The sequence below is a fragment of the Chiloscyllium punctatum genome, chromosome 2 (genome assembly GCF_047496795.1).
Source record: "Chiloscyllium punctatum isolate Juve2018m chromosome 2, sChiPun1.3, whole genome shotgun sequence".
NCBI lineage: Eukaryota > Metazoa > Chordata > Chondrichthyes > Orectolobiformes > Hemiscylliidae > Chiloscyllium > Chiloscyllium punctatum.
Window position 1 is genome coordinate 38725259 of NC_092740.1, and position 26751 is coordinate 38752009.

General features: G+C 41.3%; 1 protein-coding gene across 1 annotated transcript in view; it reads right to left on the bottom strand.

Moving 5' to 3' along the window:
- jmy (junction mediating and regulatory protein, p53 cofactor) overlaps positions 1 to 26751 on the bottom strand; it is a 116644-nt gene that overhangs the window by 36628 nt on the left and 53265 nt on the right. Inside the window, exons 3-6 of the mRNA XM_072596183.1 lie at positions 20001 to 20151; positions 12230 to 12399; positions 6956 to 7121; positions 5217 to 5404 (exon numbers count right to left, since the gene is read on the bottom strand). Of these exons, the coding sequence (XP_072452284.1) occupies positions 5217 to 5404; positions 6956 to 7121; positions 12230 to 12399; positions 20001 to 20151 (675 nt within the window). The remainder of the gene's footprint in view (positions 1 to 5216; positions 5405 to 6955; positions 7122 to 12229; positions 12400 to 20000; positions 20152 to 26751) is intronic.

Here is a 26751-nt window from a genome sequence, read left to right on the forward strand (position 1 = left end):
TCTGGCTACCTGTCCAAAATGTCTGCTTTTTACACCCCAAACAACAGATCATCTCATTGGTTCGATATTGTCAAAATAGTAAAATTCAAATTTGATTGGGTTTTAGTATCATGAGGCATAATTTTAACTGATTGGTTAAATTTGAACTGCTGTGAAAACAATTGAGGTATCTAGGTTCCAGTTAAAGGATACATCTTTCACTTCTCCAGTACACACTGTGCCTGCTAGTCAGTCACATGAAGGTGCTTGCCAACCTTCACTCTCTCTTAGAGGTACAGTACATGCCTTCAACTTCATAACAGTTTGGAACTAAAGAATGACATCTAAGGGTATTTTTGGGATGGAAGGAAGTTTTTAGAGGAGTTCCCTAGAGGTCTGTATTGAGACCCTTGCTGTATATTAATGATCTAGATTTTAGTGTGCAGAGGACAATTTCAAAGTTTACAGATGACAACATTTGGAAGACTTATAAACTGTGAGGATGACTGTAGAATTTCAGAATGACAGACAAGCTGGTGAAGTGGGTGGATAGGTGGTAGGTGAGTTTCAATGCAGAGAACTGCAAGGTGATGCAAAGATGTATTAGCCCACAGAACATGAAGAGACCGTATAAAACAGAGGATATTTTTCTAAAGGGTGTGCAGGAGTAGAAAAAAACTGAATGTGTACATGCATTGAAAGATAGTGGGACAGACAGAGGGGGCTGTCAATAAATAGGGGATTGAGAAACAAAGGACACAGCAATAAAGCTTTTAGAAAACATTGAGTACTCAGGATAAGGCATGCATTGCCTCGAAGTGTAGAGTAGGCAGGTATAATTCAGGCACTCAAGGGACATTGGATGATTAATTAAATAAAAATAATGTTCAGGATATGGGGGAAAGGGCAGGAGAGTGGCACTAAGGTAAAATGCTCAGACAGCCAGTGAAGACCCAGAAGGGTGAATGGCCTCTTTTTGTACGATAATAATTCTATGATTCTCTGATGTGGCTTACAGCTGATCTGTTGATTGTGGAATTGCTTAGCTCCATCACTTGCGGTTCATGCTATGAGGCACACAAGTAATCTTGTGTTTGTTATAAACTCACCAGGATAACCCCTCATTTCTACACTTGCCTGGTGCTGCTCCTGGCATAGCCTCCTGCACTCTTTTACTGAACCAAGGTGATCCCTTGGCCTAATGGAAACGGCAGAATGGATGCTATGCTGGGCCAGGAGGTTGTAGATCAAGTACAACTTTGTTGCTATGGTATCTCATAGATGCCCAGCCTTCAGTTGTTAGATCGGTTTGAAATCATTCTTATTTAACATAGTGGTATTATCACACAACATGACAGAGAGTATCCTTAGTGCGAAGATGAGATTTTGTAACTACAGGAATCTGTGATGGTCACACTCATTGTTAGCTGGGGACAGATGCTTCTATAGCAGGCAGATGGTGAGGATGAAATTGTGCTTTGCCATCTTTGTTGGTCCCTTCACCCATAAGCTGCTGAACTAGTCCAGCAACTATGTCCCTTAGGACTTCACCAGGTTGGTTGGTAGTGGTACAGCAAAACCGCTTTTCATGATTGACATTAAATAATTCCAACCAGCACACATGCTGATTCCTTGTCACCCTCAGTGCTTCTTCCAAGTGGTGTACAACACAGAGTAGTAGTATAGCAACGAGTCACCAACTCTGATGGGTCTGAACTGCCAGTGTGACAGGACACATCAAGAGACAATGATGGCGTTGTTATCTGTAAGGTATGGTTCCTCGAGTAGGACTACACGAGTCTGTTTAGGCTACATTGTACCTGTGGGTCTGTGTTCGCTAAGACCAGAATTGAGACTGCCTGATTCAAACTCAAATAATATACTGGAGAAAATCAAGAGACCTGACAGCATTTGTGTAGAGAGAAACAGAGTTAACATTTTGAGCTTGGTATGACTTCTTCAGGACTTAAACTACCTGATCTAGCTGGACAAATGACCTTTAAAGGTCATTAAGGAAAGAAGAGTTTTGCCCATCTGTCTGGGATAGTCACATTTAAATCCATGTTCCAGAGATGAAAGCTGATAGCTCAAATCTATTATCTACCATTTTCCAGCATGTCTCTTCTTTATGGAAAATATACTGATTTTCAGAATGCCAAATTTTACTGTCTTACTAAAGGTTGCTCTATATGCACAGTGAGGCCGATGCAGCCTAGCTGATTGCAACCTATACCACTAGGAATCCTGTTAGCTTAGCAAAGCCACATGCATTCTCCTCAGGATTTTCTTTGAAAGACTCTGGTTTCTTTGGCATAAGACCACTCTCACTTTCTTGATTTCAGTGATAAATGGCACACTGCTGTATGTTACTAATTTTGTCTGCTCTCACTGACAAAGTTAGAGTGACAATGACCTTTAAAGCCATTGGCAGGACTGTCGACATCCTATTGGGAGGCTACAGGTTAGAAAGAAGTAGCACAGTTCAGTCACCCCATGGTGAAATACAGGAGCCTCACACACTGCTCCATGCTGCAGGCAAGAGAGCTGCTTCCTAAAAAACTTTTGTGGGTAGGGTTTTATTGAAACTATTCCTCCTCCTCTGCTTTGCACATGGCTGTCCAAGACAACAACTGGCACTTATTTTTCAAGTCATGCTGCAACTCAAAAGATATGGCATGACAGCCTCCATTTCAGCATTTTCTGAAATGTCTGGCCTGCCAACTCCTGGGACTTCCTTGTCAAGATCTAACAGCATTCTCTTAAAAACCCAAAACGATTGCTTAATTTCTCCGATAATAATGAGCATAGATCTACCACTATATCTGCACCAGCAAAAGAAACTCAAGAGTACTTCATCTGAAACTTTTAACAGCAGGAGGCAGAACTACTCATGCAGTGGAAGACAAATTCAGTCAGGAGTGATTTTGAAAGGAGATTGTTAACTGCACCTGCAGAGACCAAATATCAGCTTCTGCTAAATAAATGTTAGAAGTAGAACAATACCAGAAGTTGCTGGAAAAGCACAGCAGGTTTTCCAGCATTTGTGAAGAGAAATGACAGTTGCATTTTGGGTCTTGTGACCCTTCCTCAGAACTGATGGTAGCTAGGAAAATGTTGGTTTGTGTGCAGAAGATGGGATGGGGAAGGGGGTAAGGAGTAAATGATAGGTGGGGATAGAGCCCAAAAAGAGAGAGAAGAACAGTTGAACCGATAAAGGAATGGATAAAATCCACAAACAAGACTGCCTGGGGTTATTCCTGATGAAGGGCTTTTGCCCGAAACGTCGATTTCGAAGCTACTTGGATGCTGCCTGAACTGCTGTGCTCTTCCAGCACCACTAATCCAGAGCCATGGTTTCTGCCTGCCCCAGCCCCACACAACTTAATTCTTCCTACTTTGACTTGGACTTTTCTCCCCAATCCAGTCCCTGCCCACTTATGTCCGTGATTCCCCTGATGTTTTGCCAGTTTCAGAATTTGCAGTTTGCAGATTCCAACCACCTTCTCCTTACCAGAGATGTACAATCCCTTTACACATCCATCCCCCATCAGGATGGTCTCGTGGCTTTCCGCTTCTTCCTGGACCAAAGGCTTGAACCATCCCAACTACGACCACCCTCCTCCGCTTGGCCGAGCTCGTCTTCACCCTTAACAACTTGTCTTTTCACTCCTTTCATTTTCTTCAGGTCAGAGGAAGGGTCATGGGTTTGCGCTTGGGCCACAATTATGCTTGCTGCTTAATGGGGTATGCGGAACATTCCTTGTTTCAGTCGTATTCCAACCTCACCCAAAACTCTTTCTCAGACATATCTATGATAACATCAGTGCTGCTTCCCTCTCGAAGCCAGAATTGGAAAAATTCATCGATTTCACTTCCAATTGCCAACCCACCTTCACTTTCACCTGGTCCATCTCTGACTTCTCCCTCCACTTCCTCGATATCTGTTTCTATTTCTGGGGATAGACTGGCCACAAATATGCACAATAAATCCACCGACCCCCACAGCTACCTGGATGATACATCCTCACGCCCTGCTTCCTGTAAAGACTCCATTCCATTCTCCCAGTTCCTCCATCTCCGTTGCATACGTTCCAATGAGGCCAATTTCAACAAGGGACACTCCGAAATGTCACTTCCTTCCTCAACCAATGATTCCCCAGCACCATTGACAACAGGGTTCTCAACCAGGTACGACTGTTCTCCCATACTTCCGCCACACCCCCTTACCCTGCATTCACCGAAGATGTAACACCTGCCCATTTACCTCCTTCCTCCTCAGTACCCAAAGCACCAAACGTACATTCCAGGTGAAGCAGCATTTTACCTGCACTTCACACAATCTAGTCTACTACATTCACCGCTCACAATGTGGTCTGCAGGGTCCCAAGTGGAAAATGAGGTGATGTTCTTTCAGCTTGCGCTGAGCTAACCGGGTCAACATTTCAGACTCAGGCTTGCTACAGTGCTCCAGCAAAGCTCAGCACAAGCTGAAAGAACATCACCTCATTTTCCACTTGGGGACCCTGCAGACCCTTGGATTCAATATCGAGCTCAATAATTTTAGGGCATGAATGCTCCCATTACCTCACCCCCAAACTCCACACACAAGGCCTTATCACATAGCCTGCCATTACATACTACCTATTGTTAGCTACTAACAGTTTCCATTGACAGCTATTCACTCTCCTAGCCAGATCCGTTATTCATTCCATTGTCTGTCGAATTGTTCTACTCTCTATCTCCCCCTTTTACTCCCCTCCCACCAACTCTATCTTCTACATATAAAACAACATTTTCCTAGCTACCATCAGTTATGAGGAAGGGTCATCGGACCCAAAACATTAACTCGCATTTCTCTTCACAGATGCTGCCAGACCTGAAGCGCTTTTCCAGCAACTTCTGTTTTTCTTTCTGATTTACAGCATCCACAATTCTTTCGGTTATTAGTGTTAGAGGTGCGTTTGATGCGAAAATTCACCACTTGACATGCTTCTAGTATACATGTCAGGCACATGTTAGCATCTCTGCAGTCAGTACATGCCCGATGAATAACACCAGAGGTAACCAGATGCTTTACAGCCAACCTTTTTTTGCAATTCAGGCATCAGAGTAATATACACCCAATTTTGCCTTTTAGAATCACTTTCAATAAAAAAAACTAAACTTGCACAGTATTAAAATAGCAAATTCAATTTGCAATGAAACTAAGCCAGCACTGCTGCAAGTGGTATATTCACCTTCTTGTTTCTGAGGTAGGCCTTCTTGGCTGAAATGCGACTGCGCCGAGCCTCCAGTTGCCGAACCTTCTGCTGAAGCTTCAACAGTTCCATTTTCTGTGGGATCACTGATGCAGTCATATCCTCTGTTGCTTGCATGGCTTCCATGCTTTCATAAGTGTCATAGTAAACAACTTCCTCTCGTTTTTCTGCAATGAATGCCAATAGGTGTCATTACAAATGATTTACTCTCAAACTGGATTAGGAATACAAGAGCTTTAGTTTTCCTCTGATAAAGATACTATCCTCCTCTATTTCAAAGTCAGCTTTGTCAACCCTTCCTCAAGAACCTACTCTCAAGCTCTCTTTCTTTACATGCTTCTGTCAAATCTCCAACTTCCCTTCACGCTGCAAAATCCTCGAACATCTTGTCACCTTCAAAATTCATGTGCAACATTGCTGTAGCTCATGCTTAAAATCCCAAAATTAGGCTTTCAACCCTGCCATAGTACTAAAATGGCCTAAGTCAAATTCACAAATAATTATGTTGTGTGACTGATCATGGTGCCACTATTCTTCTTGACCTTCTTAAATCCTCTCCCTAATTTGACACAGTCAAGCATCCATTCCTCACCAATGCCTGGTGGACAGTAGTTGCATGCTTCAACTCTGTTACCTAGTCTGTCATAGCCAGGGTATCTCTAGAAATGTTTTTTTCTTGCTACCCTTGGAGTCCCCATTGGATTCATTATTGACCCTTTATTCACTGACATGAAAACAATATTTACTAATCGAATCTGGGTGCTACTGGTATAGCTAACATTTATAACCTAGCCCTAGTTATTCTTGAAAAGGTGGTGCTGAGTTTGGTTTACTGAGTTAAAGACCCTTGAAGTATAATTACCAAAGTTGCATTATGAAGAACACTAGTAGGAATATTCTTTCTGAACTCTTAACTTGGCCTGCAAACTATATTCTCATGCCAAACTGTAAAACCATTTCCAGGGCCCATTTTCTCAATCAAACCTCCAATTCATTTTAGATACACTTCATACAAATGTGACTCTATTAATTTTGAAGGAAAATCTATATTAGATTGGCATCTCTAGCATATCATATGCATAATTTTTCAAATATTTTGAAAATATCAGCGGACAGCAAGTATAATGACTATGTTAGATCATTTATTCCAATTATATTGAACTGTACCATTATTAAAATGTAAGTCAACAATTGTGACTCTCTTAAAAGAGAACATTTATCATTTTATGAATCAAATTTCAACCAAATAAAACTTTAAAATAAAAATGCCATTTTACATGTTTCATCCTCATTGTTATGTTCACTCCCACCAAACAAAATTAATTGTCAAGGTCGGAAAACCTCTGCTTTGCACTTTTCTTAAAAGCAAGATAGACATAAGGGGAGAAAAGTTTGATATATTATCCCATGCCTTTGCTAATGCTAGCATTTGTGAGATAGGCAATAGAGCTGTGCTAATATCTCTCTTGTTTGTTCTCTGCAACAAGGGTAAATATTTTCTACATAGCAAAGCAACTATAACGAGCAATTTAGTAGTGTGGGACTTATGGAAAACAAATCCATGCACTCAAGAAATATGTCTTCCAACATGTGAACTCAGTTAATTTAATTATTTGAAAAGGCAGTAGCAGCATTATGAGAACCAATAAGATGGTCCCAACTATTTAAATCATTTTACTTATACTACACAACCTAGTTCAAGTCATTTTCCACCACACCTGCAATGAGCCTCTTAATGCTTTCAAGTTGTGCTGTTAATAGCAGCTCCTCACATTTCAGAATCTCAAACTGCACCTCATACAACTGAAGCTGCATGTCGTAATAGTCTGCCTCCAGCTGGTCCAGCCGTGCTATGGCATCTGTGCCACTCTGAAGGCTCTGCATCTGTTTTAAAGAATATGTAAACAGACAAAAATGTTATACTCTACTTTGCAGCAGTGAAATGATTACAAATAATGTTGATCCAACATTCACAACACTATGCTCAACCATGCTAGCATAAGTCCGCAAGTAAACACAAGAGAAATCAACTAGGTTTCTTAATGCACATTTTGGGCAGAATTTAATCAAGATGGTTAGGAGGGATATGCCACGTATGATGAGGTTGCCACATAAAAATTTGAATTTGACTGAATGGCAGCATTTGGAGCAGGGAGACCATCTTCTCATGGCACCTGAGCACTGACAGGACAGTTAAACCTAATTTCTCAAATCGGATTGGGGGTTCTCACTAGCAATCAAGGTGGCGTTTATCCATCCTGCCATTAGGACCAATGTCACCCTTAAATATTCTATTCCTTTATGTTTAAGAAGATGACTCCATATAAAAAGCATCACAGATGTACTGACAATGAACAACAATCGAACATTATAGCCAACATGGTAATCACTTCAGGGCGAACAATTACATTTGAATTAAACAAACAATGTACACTTTACCAACATTACAATCATATTGCATGCTGAAACCATAAGTTTTAAATACAAATCTGCATCAAGTTCTCCCTCTTTTAGTCAGTTTTTACTGTACTTCCTCACTCATCAGACAAAGCTGGCTTCAATCAACTATCATATTAACATCCTTAATTATGATCACATATATGCTTTTCTGCCTCACTGTTAGACATATTTGTAACTAATGCATCATCAGTTTCATCACCCTCTATTTTCAGAATAACATGGTTTCATTAGGACAAAATTGTCTCTTCTATTGTACACAACTTCAGAATCACTGACTGTAGGTATCAGGAAAATTTAGATTAAATGAGACTAGATTAGGTTCCCTACTATTTCAGCCCAACAAGTCCACCTTCTGAAGAGTAACCCACCCAGACCTATTCCCCTACCCTATTCACCCCGGACTAATGCACCTGACACAATAGGCAGTTTAGCATGGCCAATTCACCTAATCTGCACAGCTCTGGATTGTGGGAGGAAAACTGAGCACCCAGAGGAAACCCACGCAGCCATAGGGAAAATGTACAAACTCCACACGAACAGTCACCTGAGGCAGGAATCAAACTCAGGTCTCTGGTGCTGCTCTTCACTTAATATTCCCTCCTTCCACTTTTTGCGCACAATTTACATTTATTTTTATGAACAGATCGTTTTCACTTAAGATAGAGGTTGCTTTCCTGAAAATCACAACTTTACATGAAAAAGTGTTAAATAAAGCACCAATTTGATTAAAATCAATATTAAAACTGGAGTTTGGTTCCAGGATCGTTTTACCAGAGAAAAATATTAAACCATTATACCTGTATCCTGTTAGTTGAAACACAGTATCAACAATTGCTAAATTCATATACTTCCTACATAAAATAACTTCTAATATACTAAATTAAAAAAGTATAAAAATGTATGATTCCACAGCACAGTTAGAGTGACCATCTAATGACAAATTATTAGTTGGTACTTGCAGTGACAACCTGCAGCCATGAGATGGAGCCCATGACCTCAGTTCAAATTCACAAGGGAAGCAAAGACTGAGAAGCAAATGAGCACTGCTGAAAGACCAAACCTGCAGCCTAAATGCAAACATTTCCACATAGGAGTCTTCAGACTTCATGGTATTACACAAGTTTCTTTTCCACAAATGCTGCTAAACCTGGAGTTTTTCCAGCATTTTCCCTTTTCATTTCAGATTGCAAACATCCTCAGTATTTTGCTTTTACATTGATGCAGTACTAGATAGAGTCACAGAGCTGTACAGCAAGGAAACAGACCCTTCAGTCCAACTCATCCATGCCAACCAGCTATCCTAAATTAATGTTAGTCACATTTGCCAACATTTGGCCTATATCCCCTCAACCCTCCATATACATATATCTATCACTTTAAAATGTAGTAATGGTATAAGCCTCCACCATTTCCCCTGGCAGCTCATTTCATACACACACCACCCTCTGCATGAAAAAGGTGCCCCATTGGTCCATTTTAAATCTTTCCCCTCTCACCTTAAACCTAAACCCTCTAGTTTTAGACTCCCTTACCCTGGGAAAAAAACACCTTGCCTTATTACCTGTCCAAGCACCTCATGATTTTGTAAACCTCTTTTAGGTCACCCCACAGCCTCACATGCTCCAGGGAAAACAGCCCCAGTCTATTCAGCCTCTCCCTATAGATCAAACTCTCCAATCCTGGCAACGTTGTTTTAAATCTTTTCTGAACCCCTTCAAGTTTCACAATATCCTTCTGATAGCAGTGTTTCAAAAGTGGTCTAGCCAATGTCCTGTACAGCTGCAACATAACCTCACAACCCTTATATTCAATGCACTGACCAATAAAGGCAAGGGTACCAAACATCATCTTCACTATCCTGTCTAACTGGGACTCCACTTTCAAGGAACCATGAACCTTCACTCTAAATTACATTTGTTCAGCAACATTCCCAGGACCTTATAATTAAGTACATAAGTCATGCCCTGATTTGCCTTTCCAAAATGCAGCACCTCACATTTATCTAAATTAAGTTTCAACTGCCAACCCTTGGCCCATGTGATCAAGATTCTGTGGTACCATAAGGTAACCTTACAGTTCACTGCACCTCCAATTTTAGAATAGAATCCCTAATGTGGAAACAGGACCTTTTGCCCAACAAGTCCACACCGACCCTCCAAGAGTAACCCACCCAGACCCATTCCCCTATTCTATTACCCTATATTTACCCCTGACTAGTGGGAGGAAACCAAAGTACCTGGAGGAATCCCACGCAGACATAGGGAGAATGTGCAAACTCCACAAAGACAGTCGCCAGAGGCTGGAATCAAACCCGGATCCCTGGCACTGTGAGGCAGCAGTGCTAACCACTGAGCCACCATACTGTCCCCGCACGTTTGGTGTCATCTGCTAACTTATCAATTATACCTCTTATGTTCACATCAATACATTTATATAAACGACAAAAAAAATAGTGGACCCAGCACTGATCCTTGTGGCATACCACTGCTCATGGGCCTCCAGTCTTGAAAAACAACCATCCACTCTCTTTCTACCTTTGAGCCAGCTCTGTATCCAAATGGCTAGTTCTCCCGGTATTCCATACAATCTAACTTTGCTAACCAGTCTACCAAAAAGAACTTTGATGACACCTTACTGAAGTCCATACAGATCACATTCACTGCTCTGCCGTCAATCAAGCATACAAATGACGCCAAAACAAGGGGAGAAAGTGAGGACTGCAGATGTTGGAGATCAGAGTCAAAAAGTGTGGCCTTGGAAAAGCATAGCCAGTCAGGCAGCATCCGAGGAGCAGGACAGTTGACGTTTCAAGCATAAGCTCTTCATCAGGCATGTGGGGGGGTGCTGCATGGGAACTGTGAAACAAACAGAAGGGGGATGGAGCTGGGGGCAAGGTAGCTGGGAATGTGATAGGTAGATGAAGGTGGGAGTGACGGTGATAGGCTGGAGTGAAGGGTGAATCGGACAGGTGGAAAGGAAGATGGACAGGCAGGACAGTTCAAGAGGATGGTGCCAGGTTAGAAGATTGGATCTGGGATAAGGTGGTGGGAGGGGAGATGAGGAAACTGGTGAAATCAACATCGATCCCGTGTGGTTGGAGGGTCCCAAGGCAGAAGATGAGGTGTTCTTCCTCCAGGTGTCAGGTGGCTAGAATTTGGTGGTGAAGGCGGCGCAGGATTTGCATGTCCTTGGCAGAGTGGGAGGGAGCACTGAAATGTTCAGCCAAAAGGGAGGTGGAGTTGATTAGGGAGTGTGTTCCAGAGATGTTCTCTGAAACATTCCACAAGTTGGTGTCCTGTCTCCCCAATGTGGAGAAGGCCACATCAAGAGCAGCAGACACAGTAAATGATGTGTGTGGAGGTGCAGGACAACCTCTACTGGATGTGGAAGGATCCGTTGGGGTCTTAGATGCAGGTGAAGGGAGAGGTGTGGGTTTGAGAGTGGAGGGTGTTTGTGGGGGGGGGGGGGGGGGGGGAGATGGACCTAACAAGAGAGTCACAGAGGGAATGGCCTCTGTGGAATGCAGATACGGGTGGGGAGGGAATTGTCGCCAGAGATGTATTTCCCTCCCCTGCGTTCCAACCCAATACCTCTCCCGTCACCTCCATCCAAGGCCCCAAAGGATCCTTCCACAGTCGACAGAGACTTTCCTGCACCTCCCCACACATCATCTACTGTGTCCATTGCTCTCAATGTGGTCTCCTCTACACTGGGGGACAGGACGCCAACTTGCAGAACATTTCAAAGAACACCTCAGGGACACGCACCGAACTACCCCACTGCCCAGTGGCCAAACACTTCAACGCCCCCTCCCACTCCGCTAAGGACGTGCAAGTCCCAGGCCGCCTCTAGCCACCTGACACCTGGAGGAAGACTACCTCATCTTCCACCTTGGGACCCTCCAAACCTCACGGGATCAATGTTGATTTCACCAGTTTCCTCATCTCCCCTCCCATCACCTTATTCCAGATCTAACCTTCCAACCTGGCACCATCCTCTTGAACTGTCCTACCTGTCCATCTTCCTTCCTATCTATCTGCTTCACCCTCTACTTCGACTTATCACCACCACCCCCCACCTTCATCTACCTATCATATTCCCAGCTACCTCACACACATTCCTTCCCCCTTCCTCCCACCGCTGCCTCGAAAGCTTCTTCGCAAAAAGTAAACTCTCCTGCTCCTTGGATGCTGCCTGACTGGCTGTGCTTCTGCAGCACCACACTTTTTGACACCAAAATGAAAATGTCAGCACAAAATATCAAACAAAAGGCCCCAAAAAGCAAAGGGTATTAAAACAAAGTAACGTTAAGCAGAGTAATGTTAATTGAGGACTAGCTGTACCATCAACATTACACTGCTACAAAAAAACCAAGAGAACTGCGGATGCTGGAAATCAGAAACAAAAATATAGATTGTTGAAAAAAAACTCAGCAGGTTTGGCAGCATCTGTGGAGAGAAATCAGAGTCCATGTCTTGGCTCCAGTGACCCTTCCTCAGATCAATTTTTTTGCTACAATGCTACAAACTTACTTCATCTTTGAGTGTTCGTTTTTTCTGTTCCAGACAGATCTCTTTCGCTCGCATCAGCTGTAGTGTTTCCTTTGCAACTGCGTACCGAAGTTTTTCCATCCTCTCAACTGCCACGGCCCAGGCTGCCTTCCCACATTTCTTCTGGTCAGCACGCATCCGATCATACACAGCTAAAAGAAAATCAGTTCATTCAAAATAAGATCAACTAGGTAGTGAAGCATCTACTGTTTGTGCCTCATTTTGGACCACAGCCTAAAATGACAGATCTTGTCTAATTATATTGCAATTGTCAAAATGCTGTTTACACCACTAGCTTCTTTGGCAACTCTGATATACCTTTTATTATTCATTCATAGGGAAATGGGCACCGCTGGCTGGACCAGCATTTACTACCAATTCGTAAATGCCTTTGAAAAGGTGATGGCAAGCTGCCTTCTTGAACTGCTGCAAGCTATTTGGTGTAGGTACACCCATGTTTCCATTATAAAGGGAGTTTGAGGATTATGATCCAGCAAATTTATTCAGTGATTTGTTCAGACTGTACACATTGCTGCTACTGAGCACTGGTGGTGGCGAGAGTGAATGTTTGTACATGTGGTACCAACCAATCAGACTGCTTTCTCCTGGATGAGGTCAAGCTTCTCAGATTTGTTGGAGCTCCACTCATACCCAGCCAGTGAGGAGTATTCCACCACACTGCTGACTTATGCTTTGCAGATGCCAGACAGGCCACAGGGGAGTCAGATGGTGAGCTACTCTCCACTTATTTCTTAATGTCTGACCTGCTTTTGTAGCCACAATACTTGTATGTGTGATCCAGTTCAATTTCTGGTCAATGCTATTCCCAGATTAGTCAAAAGGTAGAAATTGTTATCAAAGCAGAATATATTAAAATATCTTAAATTTTATTTTTGCCTATCTTAACTTCAATTTATACTAATGCAGCATTTTGAAACAGACAGACATTTCTGCAGCTGAGAATGTGACTCGAATGGTTTTTGCCTCCATGATACTGTGGGCAAGGATGGCACAAATCAGCTGTGGAACATTCTTTTGAGAACACGAATAGCCAGAGGATGCAGTCCATAGTGGTACCAGGCACATAGGTACAAAGGGTATGTGGTCCTCCAAATGGAATTTAGGAACTAGGTAGAAAATTGGCAAGCAGGATCTCTAAAGTAATATTATTTAGATTATTCCCAGTGCCACATGCAGGTGAGCACAGAAAGAAGTTAAGTCAGATGAATGCATGGCTCAAATAATAGTGCAGGAAGGAGGGTTTTAGATTCCTGGCATAGTGGAACTGGCTCTATGGGAGATGGCATCTGTACAAACTGCAGAGGATCTAGACACTTCGCTTTTGCTGATGGGAAGAGTTAAAATTAATTTTGACAATCAGCAATGGTTTCAGGGTCACCGTTAAGACTCATAATTCCAGAATTTTATTGTATTTAAATTCCACCATCTGCCATGGCAGGATTCGAACCCAGATCAAGAATATTACCTGGGTTTTTGGATTATTAGTTGAGTGATATCATTAGGACGTTGCCTCCCCAGGTTAAACTATATGTATGCGAATGCACAATACTATTATTTTAAGCAACCTCTTAAAGCATGTTATGACACATGTCTATGACAGGTAGGACTTGAACACAGATCTTCCAGCTTAGAGGTAGGAACACTACTTCTGTGCCACAAGACCCTCTAGGTACAGTGTATAGTTAACAAGAATGGGAGTTACAGGCACTGATTGCTTTGTGGGTGTTGCAGTGAAAACAGAAACTGGTTTAAGGGAGGGCCTGTATATATACTGGGACAGTAGTAACATAAGAAGCAGTGAGAAATAAGTGTTCCTAGACTGTGTTCAGAACTTCTTACAGCAGCATATACTCAGTCTAACAAAAAAGGAGACACTGCCAGACTTGATTGTTGAGAATGAGATGGGTCAAGTAGGTCATGTGACAATGGAGGAACATTTTCAAAACAGTGACCATTCTATCATTAGGTTCAGGATGATAATGGAAAATGACATCGCCAATTAATTATTCTTAGTCTGGATTAGCCGAAGAGATGACTTCAATGCAGCAGACAGACTGCAACTGAAGTTTAACAAGAGAAACAGTAGCTGAACACTGCACTACCTTCAAAGAGATGAATCAGGCACAGTTAAGGTACATTCCCTCAAAATAGATAGTTAGATCGGGTAGAGAGATGTTGATAAATCATATGACATTTTGAGTTTCATTAGTAAGAGTATAAAGGCAGGGAGGTTATGATTTTATCACATAGGACACATTAGATATTAGCTGGAGAGTTGTGCATAGTTCTGTGTACCGTATGAGAAGGGTATGAATGCACTGGAAAGAACACAGAAGAGATTTACAAGAATTGTTCCAGGGATGGAGTCATACAGCATGGAAACAGACCCTTTGCTCCAAATCGTCCGTGTCAACCATGCAGGGTGACTGCCACTGAACAAAGTACTCCAAAAGCAGTCTCATCAACATCCTGTACATCCACAATATGACATCCCAATATAAATCAATGCTCTGACCAATGAGGGCAAGTGTACCAAATGCCTTCTTCACCAAACAAAACAAACAAGCCCAAAAGAACTGCAGATGCTGCAAATCAGAAACAAAAACTAAAATTGCTGTAAAAGGTCAGCAGGTCTAGCAGCATCTCTGGAAAGAAATCAGAGTTAACCCCTCTTCAGAATTGACATTATTTATTTGGCTTTTTTGCTTTATGTAAATCATTGTACTTATCCCATTATTTCAATGTTAAGTTACAAATCTACCTTTTCCACACCATTGTATACCTTCCCAAGGTCACTTCACAGCTGTCTCTTTTGACGGCTTAAAAGCTCAGTTTCATCCACTGTTTGTTTCCAAATAGCTTGACCTTTGGTCATGAGGGATCAAACCAGAGGCTTTTTTTCTGAACTGCCTCTGGGACCTAAACTCCATCTTTGTAATTTGGCAACCAAATTAGTTACAATACTTATTAACGTTTGGTCAGAACAGAGCAATTCTCAAAAGTTAACAATTTTGCTGAAGCTTAGCATGCTTTATATTTTGTTAAATGCTGCAATATCGCGATCAGACTGGAGAAAGTTTCAACTACATCTCAAAGTACATTGGAACAAATTATCAACGATTTATATCACTTATTTCATCCTTGAACGGAGTGGCTCACCAGGTCATTTAAAGGAGCAGTTAAGAATCAACCACATTGCTGTGGGCTGTGAATCACACGCACAGCAGACCAGATAAGGACAGCTTACTTTCTTCTAAAAAGGGCATTAGTGCGCTTCTACACAGGAACAGGAGTAAACCATTCAGCCCTCCAAATCTGCCTTGCCATTCAATTAAATCATGGTTAATCAACTGCTCGTGTTGTCTCTCCTACAGCCGGGTTATATTTATGTTGGCCCTCATTTAGATCAGGCAATGGTCTATCCAGCAGTTGTCAGCTCCTGTCATGGCATGGGTGATTTTAATGTCCTTCCAATCTCTGGCTCTGATGATGATGTAGTCAAGATGGTTTGGTGCACTGGTGCTGCCTCATGCGTTGTCTGCATGACCAATACGAGACTTTCCTAGCAGGTGCTCTACTCCCATCTTAAACAAGAGGCAAGACCCAGGTGGTCAGAGGAAGTACTTCAGGGATACTCTCAAAGCCTCACTGGCAAAGTGCAGGATTCCCACAGACACCTGGGGATCACCGACCCAAGACCACCTCAAATAGAGAAGGAGCATCCAGGAATGCATGGGGCACCTCGAGACTTGCCTTCAGGAAAAAGCAGAAGCTAGGTAAAAACAGTGAAAGGAGTGTGCTGCCACACCAGTGCTCCACCCTCACCTTCTTGTGACCACTTTCTGCCTCAAGTGTAACAGAGCCCGTCATAGCTGTACAGCTACCTACAGACTCACTCCGCGAATCATCCTCATCTGCGAGGGACTGCCAATGCTGATTAATCAAACACTTCATTGTCTTTTACTCACACTATCCTCATAACTCTATACACCACTGTAGAACTAGCAATCTCTACCTTAAACATACTCAAAAACTGAACCTCTACTGCCCTCTGTGGTACAGAATTCCAAATGTTCACAATGTGTTGTAAAGAACATTATCCTCATCTTGGATTGCAAAGCGGCATTTTTGTATTATACCCCCTGGCTCTAAACTCTTCAAGTAGGCGAAACATCTTACCTGTATCTATTCGGTCTATCACTTTACGAAGTTTGTAAGTTTCAATGAGATCACCGCACATTCTTAGAAACTAGAGAATACAGGTCCAGTTTGCCTAATATCTCTTCATAAGACAGTCCCCCATCCTGGGAATAAGTCTGGTGAACTTTTGTTATACTTGCTCAATGCCAATAATGTTTTCTTCTGAGAAAAGTAACAAAAACCACAAACATACTCCAAGTCTAACCAAGCTCTTAAACAATGAGGGAAGGCTTCACGACTCCTGCACTCAAATCTTCTTGCAATAAAGGCTAATATTCCATTAATCTTCCTCATGGTTAGTTGCAACAGCATATTATGCTTCAGTGACATTTTGACAAAGCCACTAGGTCCATTTGTAGACCTAAATTTTCAACCTTTTACTATTTAAGAAATACTCGGCCTATATGTTCTCCTAGCTAAACAGATAACTCCACATTTTTGCCATATTATATTCTACCTGCTATTTTATTGCCTGTTCAGTAAATCTGCCCAAATCCTCCTGAAGCCATTTTACATTCTCCTCACAACACACAATCCCACTTAGCTTCGTATCATTTGTATGTCAGTCAGTAGTGATCAGAGGTCGAGAGCACAGAAGAGGCCTCTCAGCCCATCAAATCTGCATAAGTCAAGAATAAGCGCGTAACTATTTTAATCCCATTTCCCAGTACTTGGCCCGGAGCCTTCTATGCGATGTGTGTATCTAAATACTACTTAAAGGTATAGAGACTCTGCCTCTACTATCATCATTTGCAGTGAGTTCCACACACTGCTTTCTCACATATCCTCTAAACTTCCTGCCCCTTACCTTAACAAATAAGCACAAAACAGATAAATGGAGGCTAGCTATCCCAATCGTGATCCCAGTTCAAGTCTCTGTCCTTGCTTCTACCAGGGCCCCAGCCTCTCCAGGTCCTTCTTCAGAAATGCATGCATTTATGATGATACCACTGTACATGGAAAACTGCAACATCATTGGCACATGCACAAATGCTTCCTGTCACAGCCAACTAACATCACGGATAGGGACTAGTATTTTTCTAACTGTTTAGATGACCTGACAGCCCAACGAGTAAAATAGTAAAATTACACCAAGGTCTTACAAAGTGGGGAAACCTCAATTTGCATAATTAGTTGGTTCCCACTTACTTCAAATGGAAATACTGATCATGTATTTTCTGTACAAGAATGCCCATCGTATTTCTGTTCTAAATGTGGCATATACAAATCCATGAGTTCTCTCTACGTCCCTCTATCATTTAAATGAGCTTCTGCTTGCTCTTACATTAGTCCCAATTAACCCTTTCCCTATCTCCCTTCAAGATTGCTGGATCTGATCAATTATAGATCATAAGAACATTTTTTAAAAATTGAACTGGAGTAGTCCATTTGTTTTTTGAGTCTCCTCTAGAATTCTGCTAGATCACGGTTAATTTTGACCTCAACTCTAACAGCCTTCACTATTAGAGAGATTACAGAATGAGGGGAAACTAACAAGAAACAAAGAAGGACAGTAAGAACTTTTACAAGTACAGTAAAAAGACAGTAGGTAAAATAAATATTAGTCTCTTAGAAGAGTGGTCTTCAAACTTTTTAAGCACAAGATCACTTTTTGAATTTAAGTTCAACTCGATCTATTCCAGAGAAAATTTTAAAAAAAGAGCTTTATAAACCTAAGACTAAGTATATATAAATATTCATTTTGTTCTCTATTCACCAAGTCTATGACTGCTCATTATCTGTCAATGCCTTGAAATTTGAGTTGTAGCTTGAGCCTGCTAAGTGTATTCAGTCCATAAAAATGGGAATTTATTTCCTTGCAATACTTAATTATCTTCATGTGGGAGAATGCTGTCTCAGAGGTCTGTGAAGTCAAAGTAAATGACAGGATATTAGGACAAAGTTTTTTCCTCTGTTTACAAGTCTCCAAAAATTGCTGCCCCTTGTTCTGACTTTCAGCTCAATATCATTTTGTGAAGCAATTAATTGCATATCAACTCCATTGTTTTGTAAATCAAACACCTGATGGAATTTGGTAGCCAACCCACCAATGTCCACGTGAAGGAATGATTTAAGATAAACCATGATGATTTGTTCCATCACATCGAATTCCTGAAACCACCTGAATTACTCTGCTAACATCCTCAGATGTGCACATAAGTTTTCTGAGTGGAAACTTTTTTGCCTTTGACTTATTGTAGCATTTTCTCCAGATTCAGGAAGTGTTGCAATGTTTTATTTTTTAAACTGAGAGGACCACAGACTCAGTTTCAATTTAAATTCATTCCCAGCATTAAGTGTATGTGTTAAGTATAGGAAGCAAATAACATGTTGGCCTTTACTGTAAGGAGTCTAGTGTACAAGAATATTTGAGGAAATACAGCAAACTTTGTTTTAACTGGCACCTAAGTACTGGTACTCTTGATAAACTGACAAAAATTATATACCGCTAAGTTTACTGTAACATTGTTCTAATGTCATTTGTTTTCATCAATGTAAATAAACTTGTTCAATCGAATAGTCACACAAAATATCAACAGTTGATTCAATTCCAAGACAATTTCTTCTCAAATACCACGATCTACCACAATGTTTTTGTAATCAGTCAAGGGTGCAAGTGAGAAGCTTTTTGCTGATAAATTTTACTTAAAGCAAAGTGGTATTCCTATTTAAGTGATTTAAACTGTAAACAAAGTATGATAGCAATATGTGTAACTCCCTTATTATGTTTCTATTACTTAGTGTACATTTTTACATTGATCAATCAGCACACCTCTGGTCTCAGAGTTTGGTTACTGCTGTATGGATTTACAATAGTACAGGTTCACTAAAGTAGTTCCTGGGATCAGATGAACTTTAATCATTGATTGAGTAAATTGGGTCTGTATTCTAAGTAGTTTAGCAAAATGAGAAGTGGTCTAGTTGGGACAGACAAGATTCAGAAAGAGCCCACCAAGGCAGAAACTGAGAGATTGCTTCTCCTGCCTTGGGAATCTAGAACACAGGAGCACAGTCTCAGAATAAGGAGCTAGTCACTCAGGTGAGGAAGAACCTCAAAAAATTGTGAATCTTTGGTATTCTCTGCCTCAGAATTATGGTTGCTCCATCACAAAATATATTCAAGACTGACAGATTCTTGGTATCGATGGAGGCCAAGAGAAATGGGAAAGGCATGGGAGAGTGGAGTTGAAACCACTGATTGTACTGAATAGTCAGTAGGCTTAATGGGCTTAAAGATCTATACCTACTCCTATTAAGTATGTTCTTGTTACTCTCATCAATTCTTCTGTTACCTCACAAAAATAATTTATCTCTAAAACATTTCCTATGACAAAGGTTAGACAGACAGGATGCAAAACTTATACTTCCCCTAATTTTGAACATTCAAAATTTTTAAAAAAGCATCTAATATGCATCTAACATTGGATATCTTGATTCAGAGTATCGGTCTAAATTCACATTCCGATTAAACACTAGTATTGCTGCTTAAATTGCAGGATGCACCTATATTTGCAAAACGTAGGTACATCACCTTTCTGCGCTTTAGCTGTGATCTCAAAGTACTTCACTGTCAAATCCTGTATAGATAACACAGCCCTGTGGGCTTTCCTTTGCCAATCAGAATCTTCTTTCTTCAGACTCTCAATTCTGCGTGGACCAAGGTAATCATTCTCCATTGAAATCTGTATAATAAAATAAGCATATTGACGTTTTAAATTATAAAATGCATACCAATGCCTAGAATCACTCATCAGCACAACTGCTCATTGAACTAAACAAGTGTGAGCTAAAAGTAATTTAATAATTGCTACAAAATTCTATGACACTGATATGAGCTTTGACATTTCAAAATTGTATGCACACAAAGTCCTCCAATCATGGTATTCCTAGTGTTTTTAGCTCAAATTTTATCTTTTATAAAAAATATACAAACCATATTTGGAAAGGTAAAATCTCAGCTTATAAAGCATGCATGTCTTTCAAGGTTTAAAGGAGATGAAGGAGCGGTGCTCTGAAAGCTAGTGCTTCCAATTAAACCGGTTGGACTTTTTAAAATTTGTACATCCCAGTCCAACACCACCATCTCCAAATCAAGGTTTAAATGGATATGGTAGGAAAATTTCACACAATTTATACCTTAATTAATCTATATCAACATGACAAAAATGCAAGTATAAATTTTCAATCCATGCCACGGTTTCAAAATCATACAATATTTAGAGAGATTGGAGGATCAGTAGTAGAAGCATTCAAATCCTCATCAGAAGGTTGAGAGTTGCAGTACCAGGGCAGCTTGGATTGATATAAATATCGATCATCATCAAATTACTAACAAATCAAAAGTAACTTTAAGTGAGGAACAAACTCACTAGAGAGAAAGTGGTCGGGCAATGAGTAATAATCCAGAGTCCCAAGTTATGGATGTGAATCCGACTTCTGCAAATGGTGAAATTTGAATTCAAATTAAAAACTGAAATAAAAAAAAATCTGGAATAACAAGCTAATCAAAGGTTGCAGACACCCAATTGGTTCACTAATAATTTCTATGAAAATAAATCTGCCATCCTTGTCTATCTGCCTGACATGCGACTCCAGACCCACAACATTGTGGTTGACTCTTAAAACCCTCTGAACAAGTCACTCAATTATATCTGACAGCTATGTAGTCCAAAAATGAAATGAAACTTGATGGACTACCCAATAAATAACAAGGCATTGGAAATGAAAATGGCACACACAGCCCTGTCATTAGTCCTTCTTACTAACACCTGGGGGCTTGTACAAAAAGTGAGAGAGTTATTCCACAGACTAGTCAAGCAACAACCTAACACAGTCGTACTCAAAGAATCATACCTCACCATCATCAGATATCACCACCATCATCCCTGGGAATGGCCTGAATGACTGACCAGCAGGAAAGATCCAGCAAAGGTGACACTACAATAGATTATACTTGGGAGGAAGTTGCTCTGGAATCCTCAACATTGACCCCAGGCTCCATAAAGTTGCATGGTATCAGTTCAAATATGGGTAAGGAAACCCCCGATTATCTCCTACCTCTTCCCTTCGGCTGGCGAATCATTATTTCTACATGTTGAACATAACTGGAAGACAGATATTGAATATACTCTTGGATGAGGTCATCAACGTCTATTAATAAAAGCCACCAAGTGGCACCACTCTTGACCAAGATGGCCAAGTCCTAAAGGAAATAATGCTAGACTAGGTCTGAAACAGGTGGTGGGGAACTAACAAGAGGGGGAAAAGTAGTCCACCATATCTTCATCAACCTATTTTTCTGCAAATGTGTTTGTCTATGGCAATATCAGTGACCACCACACAGTCCTAAATTCAATTTATGCCAAACATAAATACCAATTCAAAATGGGCTACCTCTGAGCAGCATCAAAACAGAATTTAGTTAAATGATAAAGTTAAAGTCACCATAGTCTTATAAGACCATAGGGCTGTGTTGACTTCTCCACCTCCCTGATGCTGCCTGGCTTGCTCTGTTCTTCCAGCCTCTTGCTGTCATCCTCTGATTAGAAACTGACGGCCTAATAGTCACAATTCCTGAGGCAAAGAGAGAGACTGAGAAGGAGATTCCTTCAAATGGTAACCTCAGTCAGTGCAGGAACTGAACCCATGCTGGTGGCATCACTCTACATTGCAAACCAACAACTGAGCTAACTGTAGTTGAATTTCATGGCGTGGCATATATCTCTGCGCTCTGCTATTACTATCAAGCCAGGGGATCAATTCTGGTTCAATTAAGGAATATAGAGAAGCATGCAAGGAACAGCTCCAGGCATACATAAAAATCAGTTGACAACCAAGTGATGCTGTATAGAACTATCAACAGTAGAAACAGCATGCAATGGACTTGGTTAAGTGATCCCACAACTAACCAATCAGATCTAAGCTCAGTCCTCTCTTGTTGGGTGGCAAAGTGGCTTAGTGGTGAGCACTGCTACCTCACAGCACCAGGGACCTGACCTTGATACCACCCTTGGAGTGACTGTGTGTGTAGAGTCTACATGTTCTACCAGTGTCTGCATGGATTTCCTCCGGGTGCTCTGATTTCTTCCCACAATGTGCAGATTAGGTGGACTGGTCATGCTAAGTTGCCTGCAGTGTCCAAGAATGTGCAGGCTAGGTGAATTAGCCATGAAAATGTACGGTTACAGGTGTTGAGTCAGGGTGGGATCCCCTTCAGAAGTTGGTGTGGACTCCATGATCCTGCTTTCACACTGTAGGGATTCCATAATGTTAAGGTGTGGATGGTGGAAGACAAGTAAATGAATAACAGGAGGATGCGACTCCACAAATAACCCCATCCCCAACTCTAAGGGAGGAACACATTACCCAAAATGTTAACTTTGATTTTTTTCCACAGATGCTGCCAGACCTGCTGAGTTTTTCCAGCAAATTCTGTTTTGGTTTCCGATTTACAGCACCTACAGTTCCTTCGGTTTTTAATACCCTTGTCTTCAATGGCAGGAGAGCCCAGCATGTCCATGCAAAAGACAAAGCTGAAACATTCATATCGATCACCAACACGAAGGAGCAATAGATGACCAATTGCAGCTTCCTCTTGAGGTCCCCAGCATTACAGATATCAATCTTTAGCCAATTCAATTCAATTCACTCCACGTCATATCAAGAAGCAACTGAGGGCAGTGAATACTGCAAAAGCAATTGGCCTTCACAATATTGCAGCAATGGTATAGAAGAGTTGGATCTAGCCACACTGTTCCAATATAGGCAGTTCTGTATAAAGTGTGTTTCAGTAGTGCGATTTGGCTATAACATCGCTGAAGAATTAGGAAACGGTACTTTGAGAATGCTTAACTCTGTTCACAATAGCACAATTCCAGCAAGGATTGTTTCACATGCTCTGTTCGGCACCAATTTCAATACCAAAGCCTCCACATCATTCTGCACATGCGCCACCGTCAGAGCATGTGAGAGGTATTATACATTCAGCAAGTTCATCTCAAAAATTAAATCTTTGAAGGTTCATTGCTTTCTCTCTGAGAGGAGAATATTTTTGAGGGAAAAGTGGAAGCTGGAGATGAAAAAGATGAAGTCCAAGATGCAGCATGAGAGCTTTCTAATTCTCTTTTGTCTTCTATCCTGAGAAGATAGTAAGAATTGCAGATGCTAGAGAGTCATAGAAGATAGTGTGTGGGGTGCTGGAAAAAGCACAGGTCAGGCAGTATTTGAGGAGCACGAGAGTCGACATTTCAGGCAGGACCAGTCCTGATGAAGGGTCCTGCCCAAAACGTAGACCCTCGTGCTTCTCAGATGCTGCCTGACCTGCTACGCTTTTTCCAGCGCAACACTCTCCTTTCCTGAGGGGAACTGAGAGGCAGTTGCAGCTCTTAGCTTTAATGATTACAATGCAGAACACAGCAGGGTAGCAGTTCGTTCAATAAGCTATTACCTGGCACCCTATGAACAGCTTCTTCAAAGGCAGAAGGAAAAGGGCAAAACCAGATGTCTTCTTTAAACCAACCCTCAAACAATCAGAAGAAAATGAAGCACAGCCATCCACTTCTGCAACCACAACTGCACCTGAAGGTAGTGATGGTGATGACCCTCTGTCTCTGCTTTAACAATACATTTTCAATGTAATGCATTAAATTTAGTTTTGTTTTGCTAATAAATATGATTTAAACCATCATTCAGGCTGTGCTATATTTTGTTTTAGGCCTTTGGGTGATTTTTGAGTGATTGAGTGTGACATATTTTGCTGGTCTGCCCCAAAACCCACTTTTTCCATAGATGATTTTATATTAAGCGAGATTTCACTGTAACGCCATTATAGGAGAAAAATCTGTATAGCTAAAACACTGGCATCAACTCAGCAAATCTAGAAAACTGATCAATTATTTACTACGCACAAAACGTAAGACAGGTCCAAACCAATCAAACACTGCCTTATCAGACTACTCTCCATTATCTGGGTTGTTAACAGTTTACAGCAAAGAGTTCTACAAATACACCACCCTCGAAGACAAAAAAATAATCATCATCTCTACCTTAACTCATAGATCATAGAATCACTACAGTGCAGAAACAGGCCATTAGGCCGAACTCGTTCACACCGACCCTCCAAGAGTATCCCACTGAGAAAGTCGAGAGCCTTAAAACTTGTCTTTAAACATTTAGACTAAAATGTAATGCTGAATTATAGAAGACATTTGTTGCACACTAGAAAACAGACAGGCAGGAAGGCTCTGAAAAAGGGGGGAACCCAAGGAATGCAGAAGATTAAAAAAAATGTGCTCACCAAGTGATGACAGGATGCTCTAAGGCAATTAAGAACATTTGCCTTAACATCAGTGAATCTGCGTAAATTGGACACCAAGTGATAACATTGACGATTGTTCCCTTGTGAAATTAATGAAAGTGCTTGATTCTGACCCTGAAACAAAACCGGTACTATCAAAAGCCTTGTAATTGACGGTCAGGTCCTGTCAATTATAATGGATTCTTATTACGCCTTGCAGAGGGAAAAACATCTTTGGTATTACAAGTCCCTGACCCGAGTGTTCAGAAGGACATGAGAGAGAGCGAGTGAGAGGGAGAGCAAGACAGAGGGAGAGAGCAAGAGAGAGATGAGGCCGTTGAACCCAGTAGAAAATGAACTCTTAGTGCCTACCTGCTATGAATTGAATTTAATTTTGGAACTTTATGATGATATTGAGTGGGCATTACCAGTTATTAAATACTAAAAAATGTCATATTGATAAAGCTTTAACTTACTTGCTGTTCTTGCAGACCACTCTACAGACTTTATAGACTGCCCCACTGTCAATTCTAACTAATTAGATTTATGTCTTATTTGAATTTGAATCACAACCCTAAAAAGAAAGCATGTTTAATTCAAAGACTAATGAATCAGTTTAAATGCAACCTTACAGTAACATCTCAGCCTCAGGTACAGAATGATTCAGTGCTTAAAATGCAGGAGTCTGCTCCTAGCTTAGAAATTATTCTAGGCCTAACACTGAAGAGATGCTGGCAATGTGTCAGGAAGCCATTTTATAGTCAAATGTTTTCCCTCCCTTTAAGAAGCCATTTCTTAAAAGAATTGTATTTGACATGTGAGCTGTGCAAAGTTACCTTATGAACTCTCCAATTAGCTCAGACTGGTACCTCTTTATAATAGGAATTTATCTCACTAGCAGGCGCCTAACTCAGCTGGGTATGTTTTTCCCACCTGATGAATGGCTTAGGGCCTGTAGTAGTGATTACTCAAGCATACAAAGACCTCACAGAGTCATAGAGATGTACAGCATGGAAAGAGACCATTCAGTCCAACCTGTCCATGCCGACCAGATATTCCAACCCAATCTAGTCTCACCTGCCAGCACACGGTCCATATCCCGCCAAACCCTTCCTATTCTATACCCATTCAAATGCCTCTTAAATGTTGCAATTGTACCAGCCTTCATCACTTCCTCTGGCAGCTCATTCCATGCACGTACCACGCTCTCTGTGAAAACGTTGCCCCGTAGGTCTCTTTTATATCTTTCCTCTCTCACCCTAAACCTATGCCCTCTAGTTCTGGACTCCCCGACAACAGGGAAAAGACTTTGTCTATTTATCCTATCAACGCCCCTCAATTTTGTCAACCTCTATAAGGTCACCCCTCAGTCTCCGATGCTCCAGGGAAAACAGCCCCAGCCTGTTCAGCCTCTCCCGATAGCTCAAATCCTCCAACCCTGACAACATCCTTGTAAATCGTTTCTGAACCCTTTCAAGATTCACAACATCTTATCGATAGGAAGGAGACCAGAATTGCACGCGATATTCCAACAGTGGCCTAACCAATGTCCTGTACAGCCGCAACATGACCTCCCAACTCCTGTACTCAATACTCTGACCAATAAAGGAAAGCGTACCAAACGCCTTCTTCATTATCCTATCTACCTGCGACTCCACTTTCAAGGAGCTATGAACCTGCACTCCAAGGTCTCTTTGTTCAACAAACTCCCTAGGACCTTTCCATTACATGTATAAGTCCTGCTAAGATTTGCTTTCCCAAAATGCAGCACCTCGCATTTATCTGAATTAAACTCCATCTGCCATTTCTCAGCCCATTGGCCCATCTGGTCAAGATCCTGTTGTAATTGGAGGTAACCCTCTTCGCTGTCCACTACACCTCCAATTTTAGTGTCATCTGCAAACTTACCAACTGTACCTCTTATGCTCGCATCCAAATCATTTATGTAAATGACAAAAAGTAGAGGACCCAGCACCGATCCTTGTGG